This window comes from Myotis myotis, unplaced genomic scaffold (assembly GCF_014108235.1).
Source record: "Myotis myotis isolate mMyoMyo1 unplaced genomic scaffold, mMyoMyo1.p scaffold_m19_p_2, whole genome shotgun sequence".
NCBI lineage: Eukaryota > Metazoa > Chordata > Mammalia > Chiroptera > Vespertilionidae > Myotis > Myotis myotis.
The window spans coordinates 173,446,769-173,460,523 of record NW_023416324.1 but is presented as its reverse complement, the minus strand read 5'-3'; the positions used below and the strand labels follow the sequence as shown (position 1 = coordinate 173,460,523).

Below are 13,755 nucleotides of genomic sequence, written 5' to 3'. Positions count from 1 at the left end.
GGGGACGTTGTATGTGTGGGCCTGCCGCTCGCGTCACCAGTCGGCGACTGAGCCTTGGCTGTGGTGGCTGAGGCGGCGAAGGCGGCAGCGGCGGCGACAGCTCTGGGGTTTGCGTCTCCGGGTGTGTCGGCCGCCGCTGCTGCTTCGGCTTGGTATGTACAAATGGCTGGTTAGGATTCTCGGCACCATTTTCCGCTTCTGCGACCGGTCGGTGCCCCCTGCCCGGGCCCTGCTGAAGCGACGGCGCTCGAACAGGTGAGCGGAGAGGGGCTGCGCGCTGGCCCGTGAGTCCCCTCCCCTCTCCCGGGTCCGGCGGCGAGCGCCGATCCCGCCCGGCGGGCCCCGGCGGAGGAGCGCAGCCCCGACGCGCCGCTGGGCCGCGGCGGTGGAGGTGCGGGTCGCGGGTGCCTTGGTGACGTAGCTGCTTCCTCCGCCCTGGGCTGATGCGGCTCCTGGTGACGGAAGATGCTGGTCGTCTTCGGAGTGGCAGGTGATGGTTCGGACATCGGCTGTTCTTGTCCGAGTCCACGCCGCTCCCTGTCCACAAACGGGGCTTTACCAGACTTTGCTGCTCTCGGGTGGAACACGAGCGATTTGTTTTGGCTCTCTGTTTACAAAGCACACTCCCAGGTGTCATCTGCGGGCAGTAAGTGCAGTTAAGGGAAGTGAGGTTGATAGCTTGCCCAGAGCCGTTTTGACTGCAAATGCTGTTCTCTCAGCACCGAAACAGCAGCTGTCTTGTTCTGAAACAGTTGTCAGACTGTGTGTGTGTGTGTGTGTGTGTGTGTGTGTGTGTGTGTGTGTACACGCGCCCTTGGGCAGAGAGGTAGGGAGAGTGATTCTTAGCTTCAGCATTAGTGTATGAGGGGCGGGGGGTAGGTTGGTACTTCATTCCTTTAAAAAGATCACTAGTCTGTACTCGTAAGTTAAAATTTTGGGGAGAAAGTAAAGGCTGTTTTTACTTAGCATTTTACCCCTTGGTTTATACCTTCACAGTGTGCGCGCGCCCCTTTACCTAAGACTTAATCTTCTAGAGAATAAAATACCATAACAGTTCTTTACACCCCTCCCCCCAGTGATCAAATGTTGCGTTCACTTTTATTTATTATTATTATTATTAAGCCTCAAGATCATTGAAAGTTGGTTTCTTGGAGTGTGAGAGAACAAGAGAATTAATACAGGAATCTGAGAATGCAGGTCATTGATGAGATAGATTGTTAGCTAAATTCCATTATGTGTTCAGAGAGGGTAGGGTTTCAACTTATTATTCCTTTCTACCTTTCTGTAGGGTTGATATCAGGCTCATTTGAGAACATTTTGTAAAGTGCCTAGCATGATGCTTAGTATATATGAGTAGCATTTGTTTATTCTACCCAGAGGGCCTTGTGCGGAGGTTGGTGCACGATAGGCAGTTGGTATATATTTATTAAATAAGGGAATATTAATTTGCTCTCCCCGTCCTCTCTCTTTTTGCTATGAATTCCTGCTAGTCAGGGGAACAGTGGTTTGGAGATGGAAATACTATTGTTTACTGCCCATCCTTAATCTAAAACAACTCTTCTCAATGTAAGCCATTTTTCAGTCAAAATGAAGCCAGGAGGTCTTGGGATGTTTAAAGTAATAAACTAAATTGTATTATCCTGGTATTTATTCTGTTCATTTTTTGGAAATGTGATCAGTCACAATTATCTTTAGATGATTAGTAGTGTATCATGAAGCTTTAACATTGTTGAGGTAAAGGTTCGATAACTTTTCTGAATTTTCAAATACTTTATTATCACTGTAATTTAGTTTCCATGAAAAAAAAATGCAGTTAAATATTACAGTTTTTCTGGCTACGAACTGTCTTTCAAGGCTTCTTATATTGTCTACTTCTGAGATAGAAAATAACTGGGGTGCTGGTTTTTTAAGTCATTTCTGGAGAGAAGAAGGCAGTCCTAGGCTCTTAACCTATGTTCATTTACTAGCTAAGTGATTTCTGACCAGCTTCAACTTTGGACTTTAGCCAGATTACAGATACTACATGAGAGGGAGTTTGGGTCTCTTTCTAATAGTTGGAACCATGGTATTAAGTCCTACTATGGAGTGACATTCTCTTTTTTGTACTTTTTTATTTTTTGTTTTATAATTGATTTTAGAGAGAGAGGAAGGGACAGGGAGAGAGAACAGAACATCGATTGGCTGCCTCCTGCACAACCCCTACTGGGGCTTGAGCCCGAAACCCAGGTAGGTGCCTTGACCGGGAATTGAACCCACGACCTCTTGGTGCATGGGACGATACTCAACCAACTGAGCCACAACTACCAGGGCGAGTAACATTCTCTTTTAAAACATCAGTTTGATCTCATTTTATGACAAAGTGGATAGGGGGAGGTGTGTTATATAAACGCTAAGTTTACTTATAGAAATGGTTATGTGTGTATATATAAGTACATATGTATATATATATTTCTTTTCTTTTGTTTCAGCACTCTGTTTTCTACAGTGGACACTGATGAAATACCAGCCAAAAGACCAAGATTAGGTATTGATTATTAATTTTAAAAATTAGTGTTTTAATAGGAAAACTATATGTATGTAACAGAATTCAAAAGCTAAAAAGTATATATAGTGAAAAGTAAGTTTCTTTCGCATGCCTTTTCTACTCAGTTATCTTTCCTGGAGGTAACTGGGGAACTAAATGTCTTTCTAGATAGATAAGCCTATAGATTGAATATACATTTTTTAAAGTTTTTTTTTTAATATACATTTTAAAATTCGAAATCTTTCTATAAGGAAAAGTTGCTTTGCCCTAGCCAGTTTGGCTCAGTAGATAGAGCGTTGGCCTGTGGACTGAAGGGTCCTGGATTCGATTCCCGTCAAGGGCATGTACCTCAGTTACAGGCTCCATCCCTGGCCCTAGTCAGGGCATATGTGGGAGGCAACCAATCGATGTTTTGCTCTCTGTCTCTTCCCCTCCCTTCCACTCTCTCTGAAAATCAATAGAAAAATATTCTCGGGTAAGGATTAATAAGAAGAAGAAAAAAAAAGAAAGAAAGAACAGTTGCCTTTTTTTTTTTTTTAAAGAAAAGTTGCTTTTTAAATTTGTGGAAAAAACATTATAAAAACTACTTCAAACTGAGACATCTGGTTCAGATAGCTGAGTGAATCAATCTAATGTGTTGCCTCAAATTGTTTACTTCCCTACAATCTAAAGGACTAGACATCATTTCATAGAAGAGAATAAAGTTAGAGTAAAAGGAAAAGGTACAATGGATTACTATAATAATATTTTCTTATTTCTAAAAAATGCATATGAATGTGGATCTACCTCCAGATGTGGTGGTTAAGAGTAGACACATATGTGTTAAGATTTCATTTTAATCTCTTGAGTACTTTCTGAGCATGTCTTACTGCTAAGTAGTGTCTGAGGTTCTGCAGGAAATACAAAAATGAGTAAGACAAGATCTCTATTTTTAAAAATCTTAAAGTTGTAAGGGTATATGATTATATAGTAGGGGATATAAGCCAAGCACATAAATAATAACAGTGTCAATGAGAACATAATAAATGAAATAAGAAAGGTAGTAACAAAATACTGTCCAATTATTAGCTGGTTAAGAGTCTCAGTGGATAGTTGGGGAAGGAGCTAGTATGTGAGATGGGTCCTGAAGGATGGATAGGATATCAGCAGGGAGCAATAGTAAGGAAAAGCTTTCTAGGTAGAGGGAATTGTATTGGAAAGTTGTGCAGTTCAGGAACTAGTGGGTAAAACTTAGGGGAAAAAGTTGGCAAGCGAGAGATAGGTCAACTTATGGAGGCCTTTGAATGCTAGGAATATCCAGATTCATTAGAATGGTATTTCCCAAAGCACAGGATAGATATCAGTCAAGAAATGATTTTAGGAAGTACAGTGTTCATAATATTAAGTAATATTTGAATTATGTTATGTACTTAAAAAGTTGTATCCTTTTCAGTTATTTTAAATTTCTGGTTATTTTAAGCAGAAAATCTTGAGTGAATGCTTAGTATGTCTTCAATACTTGTCTAAAACAGTTGACCTTTAAAACAACATGGGGGTTAGGGTAATCAATTCCCTCATAAAGTCGAAAATGTATGTATAACTTTTGACTCCCCTAGAATTTAACTAATAGTCTTCTTTTGACTGGAAGCCTTACCAATAAATAGTTGATTACACACACACACACACACACACACACACACACACACACACACTGCATTCTCACAATAAAGTAAGCTAGGAAAAATGTTAAGAAAATCATAAGGAAGTGAAAGTACATTTACAGTATTGAAAAAAATCTGTGCATACATGGACCTGCACAGTTCAAACCTGTTATTCAAGGGTCAGTAGTACATGCTAATCTCTCCTTATTTAATAGGCTCAGCTAGAACTTAATATTGTTGTGTTTTCATTTCTTTATAAGGCAAATAATGTTGCTTTACATTCACACAAGTAATATAAAATTACCTTTCAACATCCAAAGAAACCCAAAACATTAATTCAAAGGAATATATGCACCTCCATGTTCATTGCAGCATTGTTTAACCATAGCCAAGATATGGAAGCAACCCAATATGTCCATCAATTGACAGTGGAAAAAAAAAAGCTGTGAGCCCCGGCTGGTGTGGCTCAGTTGATTGAGCATCACCCCATGCACCGAAACTTTGTTAGTTTGATTCCTAGACAGACCACATACCCAGGTTGCAGGTTCAATCCCCAGTTGGGGTGCATGTGGGAGGTAACTGATTGATGTTTCACTCTCACATCGATGTATCCCTCTATTCCTCTCTCTCTAAAAAAGTCAATAAAAACATTTTTTAAAAACAACAACAAAAAGCTGTGGTATATAATACACAGTGGAATACTACTCAGCCATAAAAAAGAATGAAAATTTACCATTTGTGACAGCATGGATGGACCTGGAGAGTATTATGCTAAGTGAAGTAAGTCAGATGGAAAAAGACAATAGCAATATGATTTCACTTATATGAACAAAATAAACAGTAGAAACAGATTCATAGGTACAGATAACAGACTGATGTTTGACAGGGGAGGAAGGTTGGGGGACTGGGTGAAAAAGGCGAAGGAATTAAGAAGTATAAATTAAGAAATATAAATCGGCCCAGCTGGCATGGCTCAATGGTTGAGTGTTGACCTATGAACCAGGAGGTCGAGGTTTGATTCCCCGTCAGGGCACATGCCTGAATTGAGGGATTGATCCCCAGTGTGGGGCATGCAGGAGGCAGCTGATCAATGACTCTCTCATCATTGATGTTTCTCTCGCCCTCTCCCTTCTTCTCTGAAATCAATAAAAATATATTAAAAGAAGTATAAATAGGTAGTTACAGAATAGTTACAGAGATGTAAATTTCAGCATAGGGAATATATATCATAATAGTTATGTATGGGACCAAGTGGGTACTTGAAATATTGGAGAGCTGTATAAAGTACATGATTTTATAACCACTTTGCTGTACACCTGAAACGAATACAGAATAATATTGAATGTAAACCGAAATTGAAAATAAAAAATTACCTTTCAGTCCTGGCCAGGTAGCTCAGTTGGTTAGAGCGTCATCTGCATACACCAAGCTTGCAGGTTCAATTCCTGGTCAGGGCACATACAAGAAGCAACCAATGAATGTATAATGAGTGGGACAACAAAATTGATGTTTCTCCCTCTCTCCCTCTCTCTCTTTCTCTCTAAAACCAATCAATAAGTAAAAATATTTTTAAAAATTACCTTTCAAATACATTTGTTTACCAAAAGAGTCAATTTTAAAGAAAAATATAAATAACTATATGTGGTAAACAAATAACATACACAGTGAAATTATAGACGTTTCCAGAAATAATTCTGGCAGTCATCCATCTTATGGACTTCTATGTTAAGGATCTCTTCCTCCACGCTTTCCATGAAATATGTGTTATGATTTTCTGAATGGGAACTATAGAAGGAAACCTAAGGCAAGGGGGAAGCAGTGAGTAGCAGAGAGGTAATACTAGCAGAGTTTGTAAAGGTTTATAGTAATGTTCATAGAACTATCTGCCACAATGGCTATTGAGCACTTGAAATGGGGTAAGTGCAACTGAGGAACTGAATTTATAATTTTAATTAAATTGAAACTTGGGTAACTTACATGTAGCTAGTGGCTACTATATTGGCAGTACAGCTCTATTGGTTGCTTTTCAGAGAAAAAAAAGGAAGGCTTAAAGAAAAGGAGGACCTTAGAATTCAGATTCATGACTTATAGAAGAAAAGGATTTTAAGAGATTTTAGGTTAGTCTCAGGAAAATAAAGTGGTCTAACTCCATTTTATAGATGAGGCAGGCCTTTTTTTTTTTTTTTTTTTTTTTTTTTAAGTCTATGTGAACTTTTGATATAATCTTAGGTATACTCAGATTTTGACAAAATTTGTAAGAAAATAAATATTATGTTACTTTTTAGTGTCCATTATTTAACTAAGTTGTTAAGAGCACCTCTTTTTTAAAAATATGTTTTTATTGGTTTTTTAGAGAGAGGAAGGGGGAGGGATAGAGAAATAGAAACATCCCTACTGGGGTATCGAGCCTGCAACCTGGGTATATGCCCTGACTGGGAATCGAACTGGTGACATCTTGGTTCATGGGTCACTGCTCAACCACTGAGCAACAGGCCGGGTAAGAGTACCTCTTGTCCTCTGAGCTTGGATGACTGTAGGTTAATCACCAATCCCTAAAGCTGTTTTCTCCCACATGAAGTTCACATTATTAGAGGGATAACCTGGAATTCTTTCTAATTCCTAAAAATGAGAAACAGGATATTTGTAAACTTTGTTTCTTTTAACTATGAAGCAGGTCATTTGCAAACTGGTTCTTTGAACTAGTCTCTAGTTTCAAATGACTTCAGATTGGATTCTGCTTTACCCAGTTATCACATCCTCCCTGCTGTTTAAGTTATTTCACTATCTTTCTGGAAAGTATTATATATCTTATCTGTTCTGGAGTGCTTGTTGCTTAAAAGCCACCATTTCAATTTCAGGCTGTTTTTCTCTAAAGCAGAATGTGGCTAAGGTGATGAACTCTTTCTTTCAAACCAGTGCTTTAGAATACTCTTAATTAGGAAATAGAAAGTAAATTGTAGAAAATAAGTCATCAGTGTAGGAAGTAAGAAAAGGGTAGTGATAAAAGGAGGAAGTTAAGAAAACACAAATTTACCCCTCCCCCTTGTTTATTTACTTGCTTATTTTGTAATCTTTGTTTGGTGGCAGGGAGGGTGAGTCCGACACATTTTCTCCAGTAGAGGGATAGCCTTGTTTTATCATAGATGTTTAAGAATTGCATATCTAATACTTCAGTAATTTCTACCTTGGCGTAGTCAAGATACTGTAGGCACTTAGTAAGTAGCTGTTTAGGACAACTATAATGTTACCTGCCCAGGAAATAAGGACAAACCTATGAGTAAATGATGTGTTTCCTGTAGGATTCTGCCATACCTAGTGTCTATAAACTCCAGGTTGTTAAGTTATGCCCCTGACCCTTTGGTATAGATTTCCTTTCTTTTATATATATACTAGGGCCCCGGTGCACAAAAATTTGGGGGGGGAGGGGAAGCTCAGCCCGGCCTGCGCCCTTTCGCAGTCTGGGACCCCTCGGGGGATGTCCACCTGCTGGCTTAGGCCCGCTCCCTGGGGGATTGGGCCTAAACTGGCAGTCAGACATTCCTCTGGCAGCCCGGGAGCCCTTGGGGGATGTCCACTTGCCAGCAGGGAGCAGGCCTAAGCTGCAGTCAGACATCCTTAACGCTGCACTGAGCGCCTGCCCCCTGGTGGTCAGTGTGTGTCAGTGACCAGTCATTCCCAGTCATTCTGCTGTTAGGGTCAATTTGCATATTACCCTTTTATTATATAGGATATATTTTATTGATTTCAGAGAGGAAGGGAGAGATAGAAACACCAAAGATGAGAGAGAATCATTGGTCAGCTGCCTCCTGCACGCCCCTCACTGGGGTTCGAGCCTACAACCCCAACATATGCCCTTGACCAGAATCAAACCCAGGACCCTTCAGTCTGCAGGTCGATGCTCAATCCACTGAGCCAAATCAGCTGGGGCTCTTTTTGTTTCATATATTTGGGAAAAATCATTGCTTGAAAGCTGTCCTTTCAGGACTTTTGTGTGTGAAATCTGTGTGATAGTTTAATATCTTTGTAGCATCCCAGATATCTTACTAAAAATACAAAAAACACAGTGCTGGAATTTCAGTTATTCAAGTAGGAGAAAAGTCTTTTTACAGGTAACTTTTTATCTCAATGATTGAAAATAGGACTTCTAATAAAAATTGAGAGGCCTTTTTTAGATACAATCTTATTACTTTTTAAAAATACTAGAGGCCTGGTGCACGAAATTCATGCACTTGGGGGGAGGGGGTCCCTCAGCCTGGCCTGCACCCTCTTGCAGTCTGGGAGCTAGCAGTTGGACATCCTTAGCACTGCCAGGGGGGCAGGAGAGTCTCCCACTACCACCGCTGTGCTCACCTGCTGTGAGCTTGGCTTCTGGCTGAGCAGTTTCCCCCCTGTGAGAGTGCACTAACCACCAGGGGCAGCTCCAGCATTGAGCATCTTTCCCCTGGTGGGTGAGTGCGCGTCATAGTGACTGGTCATTTTGCATGTTAGCCCTTTATTATATAGGATGTTTTTACTGATTTCAGAGAAGCAACAGGGAGAAGAGGAGAGAGATAGAAATATCAATGATGAGAGAGAATCATTGATCTGCCTCCTGCATGTCCCCTTCTGGGGGCCAGCCCACAGCCCGGGCATGTGCCCTGACCAGGAATTGAACCGTGACCTCCTGGTTCCTGGGGCGACACTCAACCTCTGAGCCACACCGCTGGGCTGCAATCTGATTTTTTTTTTTGCCAGAAGTTTGTTACTCTAGGTTTATATGTATATGTAATCTGTATTATACTTTCTAGATTGCTTTATTCACCAAGTGAAAAACAGTCTCTACAATGCTGCCAGCTTGTTTGGATTCCCATTCCAGCTGACCACAAAGCCCATGGTAGCTTCTGTAGCTTCTGCTTGTAATGGAACACGGAATGCGGCTCCTTCAGGAGAGGTCAGTGGGGATAGGACTCCTTTGGCACTACTGATTTTGGTACTTAATCATTGAAACTAAATTTTGGAAATATTCTCATTTTGGGCATTAATGTGTAGAATGACTTCTATCCAGAAATATGCATGTCTTTATTAGCCTTGATATATAGGCCAAAAACTTAAAAGTTTAAGAAATTACACTTTATAAAAGAAATTACATATTTAAGAAATATTTATAAAGAGCTCAATTACTGAATAATAAGTATATTTGGAGACCTTGGAATTGCTAATTTTCTTTACATCATTTTGTGAGTCTTCACAAATTAAATATCTGGTTTTATTGATGATATCTCTTCTGTGAGCTAGCACCAATAGAGTGATTTGTATTTTTTCATATTAGAAACTTACCTAAATTCTAAAATTATATACTACAGAGGTTATTTTATTTGATTTTAAGGTATTTTCGAACTCTTCATCTTGTGAACTGACAGGTTCCGGATCCTGGAACAACATGCTGAAACTGGGTGAGGTGGACAAAAATATTTCTGTTTCCCCCTTCCTCCTCCTGACTCTTTTTTCTGAGTTTTGAGACTATGAAAGGAGAACACTGCTTTGATATGAAAACACAGACATTCTCTCTGTCATTCTAAAAGGCAAATAGTTTTCCTTTCCAATTGTCTTTGAATTTACTGTTGTGTTTTCTGTTTGGATTATCAGTGTCCATAATGTGACTTAGATCAAATTTCATTCCCAAAAAACTACACACAAACATTTCCTGAGCACTTCCTCTGTGCTAGGCACTATGCTAAGTTATTCAGAATAATAAAATAATAAAATACTTAACAAAATAATGAAACCTTTAATAATAAAACAAATAGCAATAATAACAAAAATAGTAAAACTCTGCCTTAGAAGGACTTTTTTTATGTGTGAATCTGATTGGGGAGCAACCTTAGGTCTCCAGTTCTCATAGTTTTATGGATTAGGAACCTCTATATCATCCAGACCCCAAAATTGAATTGTTAATTTTGTAATATACTGTGCACAGTGCTATGGGGAGGGGCGGGGGAGGGGGAGCGGGGCAATAGGGAGAAACCAGAGTCCTGAAAATGGTGTGATCTCTGCCAGGCAGGTAGGTATGTAAAGTTTGAGAGGAAGGGGAAAAAGAGCTTTTAGAGAAGTTGTGGGTTTAGAAGTCAAAAGTTCAAGAAGCTAAGGAAATGATAAAAACAGAATAGTGCTTCTCAAACAAACTTTTTAAGTCAAGTACCTCTAGTGACAGATGAAAGGAAAATAAATGTGTACCCCCAAGTCTGAGAATCTAGTTCCAAGGGACCTGGGGACAAAGATTATACTTCTTTGAAGCCTTTCATTTTATTTAAAAGTAAATACAAATTAGATTTCATAATCTATTTATATTGTTTGACTATATAAATGTTTAAAATTATTTACCATTAAAATTGACATGGAAAGGCTAGTAGATTTATCCTGCCCGAGGCATCAGCAGTATATTTCTGTGGGTTTGTGTAGTCTAGTCAGAGAAGCACAGGTATTCCTGGGGCAGGTTTCTAATATAATCAAGTCCAGTCTCTAATCTGAAGCCCTTAGAAACGTGTTTGGGGATTCTGAATTTATTCTATTTTAGATATTTTGTGTTTATTGAATATTATTGTAAAAACCCATTGGATTTGAACATTGGTTCAAGTCAGGTTTTGCAAGCAAATGAATTCAGGTCAGTTTAGGTTTTGCTGCTACAATTGCATTTTGGAGTCCTCAGGCACTCCAAGCCCCTGTAATAGCTCCAAAGAAAATGTGGCAGATGAAAATTTGGTTACCATTTTTTGAAGTATAGTAACCACTTCACAAGTGTTAGAAGCTTCCAGTGAAATGTAGTAACATGTGGTAGGTTTTCACTTAAAAATACTTCTGTTTTCTTGGGAGGAAAAAACAACTTGAAAAATTCTCTTAATTTGATTAGGTTGTAGGGAGTTTTATAATCATTAAGTTCTTCATGTCTCTTATTGATCCCAGCAAGCAAAACTAGGAAAGCTTGCCCATGAATTGTTATTGCTTATCTGAGATCAAAGACAACCTAAGCACTATTGCTTTTCCTTTAACCTTACAAAGGTTGTTCTAATCTCTGCTGTATAGTAATAGAATTTGAAAAAATAACATATATGGTTCTACAGTGTAGACTGATCATACAGTTTCTTTTCTAATGCAGTGTTCACAGATGTTTTTTAATTAATTAATTTATTTATTTATTTATTATTTACAATTACAAATGCATTTTTAAAATAGGTAATAAATCTCCTAATGGAATAAGTGATTATCCAAAAATCAGAGTGACAGTAACTCGAGATCAGCCTCGCAGAGTCCTGCCTTCCTTTGGGTAAGTGTTAAATTCTGTCTTTCTTTACATGGAAACTTAGCACATATTAGGTGCTCACTCTTGCTAGGCATTCACACTTTTTTCTATTATGTAATTTTGTTAAGTAAGTACTTGAGCTTACCGAATATTATGCAGCTAATGAGAAACTTGAACTCAGGTATGTGTTACTTTTTCTGCCATATTATATGCCCATAGCATCTGATTTTGAAAACCTTTTGAAAAAGAATTACCATTCGCTTATAAACTTTTTAAAAAGTATAATATGCACGCAGAAAAGTACGGAAATAATGTGTCTAGTCTAGCCTGATGAATTTTCATACCCTGAACTGTTTTTTCATTACGGTAATTTTCTTTTTTTTGTGTTCCTACTTTCTAGGATTTCTACTACTTGGATATTAAACTACTTGGATTTTAAAAAATGTATTTGACCTTTTGCATTGATCTAATTTTCCTATAAATTCTCTTTTGTTATCCTTGCCCTTTAAAAAGAAATCTTTTACTGATTTCTTTGTGAAGGGGCTTCATAGTTTTGTGTTTGTTTGTTTTTATATATTCTTTGATTTTTTTACAGAGAGGAAGGGAGAGAGATAGAGAGTTAGAAACATCAATGAGAGAGAAACATTGACCAGCTGCCTCCTGCACACCCCCTACTGGGGATATGGCTGCAACCAAGGTATATGCCCTTGACCGGAATCGAACCTGGGACCCTTCAGTCCTTAGGCCGAAGATCTATCCACTGAGCCGGTTAGGGTACTTCATAGTTTTTAAGGTGTAACCATCCTCCCTTTCCCTACTCCCCATGGTTTTTCTTTCTCCAAGCCTCTTGTTCTTATTGTAAGGATGTAATATCTTATTTCTCTAAAGCTCTTAATTATTTTAAAATTTCTTCTCCCTGCTTTTCTGCTTCCTCTAAATTCCTTGCCTCCTTTGGTTTATTTTTGATCTTATGTTTCATATTAGAGTCTATTCAAAGACTTGTAATCCTTGGCTTTCCACTCATATCCTATATAATAAAAGCCTAATATGCTAAGTGTCCAGTCGTCTGTTCAACCAATCACAGCATAATATGCTAATGATATGCTAAGGCTGCTCAACTGCTCGCTATGACATGCACTGACCATCAGGGGACAGAGAGTCGATCGGTCAACCAGTCACTATGATGTGCACTGACCACCAGGGGGCAGATGCTCTGACTGGTAGGTTAGCTTGCTGCTGAGGTCTGGCCGATCAGCACTGAGTAAATGGGCCGGACACATCCTGGAGCCCTCCTGTGGTCCCTCCTCGGCCCTGTTAGTGCACCGGTGGGGTCCCTTGGCCTGGCCTGCGCCCTCTCGCAATCTGGGACCCCTTGGGGGATGTTGGAGAGCCAGCCGGTTTTGGCCCAATCCCACAGGCCAGGCCAAGGGACCCCATTGGTGCATGAATTCGTGCACCAGGCCTCTAGTTTAAGAATGAGACACTAACTAAAAACTGAGTTTTCTGGAGTTGGATGGTTGATTGTAGAGCTAGGAAAGAAAGTACAAAATGAATTTGCAATGTCTTGTGCCAGAAATAAAAGGAGTGTTCAGAAACTGGGGACATGTCAACGTGACACAGGAAGAAACTTAAAGGGGCTTTCACTGGCCAAATTGGGAACAATTTAAACATCAAAATGAATAAAGACAGGATATAGGTGTTATAATTAAATATATATTGTGGGAGAGAAAGATCTTTATAGTAGGATGCCAATAAGTAAGTGTACAGGGAATGATTGAATTAGAAAATGACCATTTTGTAACTATTATAGTAATTGATACATATAGGAATCAATTGAGCTGAACCTAGTAAGTAAAAGTTTGATGAGGTATGGGGTACTTATATATACTCAAAATATCTCCCCACAAATTACTTATTAATTACAACGGAAAAATAATAACTTTAGGGTAAAGAAAACTGCTTGATGACTCCATCTTAAGGAAAGGAACAAAGTTAAAGCCATTCACAGTGAGACAAAGACACATTGTGGCCTCCAGATATATTGTGCTGAAGACATCGGTTAATTCATATTCCTGCAAAAATCAATCTGAGTCTAAGAATGAGAAACCTGGTTAAGGCCTGTACTCTTCATTATAAAGATGAAGAGAGGCTAAAAGACTTTCAGTTTAAAGGAGATTAAAGATACATGACAACTAAATGCTATGTGAGCTTCTGCATTGGATTCAAGATAGTAAAAATATTGTCGTGAAGGATACTTTTAATGTCTTTGGGGAAATTTAAATGTGGCTACATATTACATATTGTGTCATTGCTGA

At 39.0% G+C, this 13,755-nt stretch overlaps 1 protein-coding gene across 4 annotated transcripts in view; it reads left to right on the top strand.

Moving 5' to 3' along the window:
- The first annotated feature begins 15 nt into the window (after positions 1-15).
- Positions 16-13,755, top strand: part of SENP2 (SUMO specific peptidase 2) — a 33,352-nt gene continuing 19,612 nt past the window's right edge. The window contains exons 1-5 of one of the 4 annotated variants that reach the window (XM_036347514.1): positions 16-255; positions 2,469-2,524; positions 8,952-9,094; positions 9,530-9,596; positions 11,374-11,464. In XM_036347514.1, coding sequence (XP_036203407.1) covers positions 155-255; positions 2,469-2,524; positions 8,952-9,094; positions 9,530-9,596; positions 11,374-11,464 — 458 coding nt within the window. In that variant the 5' untranslated portion in view covers positions 16-154. Of the gene's footprint in view, positions 256-349; positions 491-2,468; positions 2,525-8,951; positions 9,095-9,529; positions 9,597-11,373; positions 11,465-13,755 lie in introns of those variants that run through there. The other 3 variants (XM_036347513.1, XM_036347515.1, XM_036347516.1) reach the window with 3 other exon arrangements.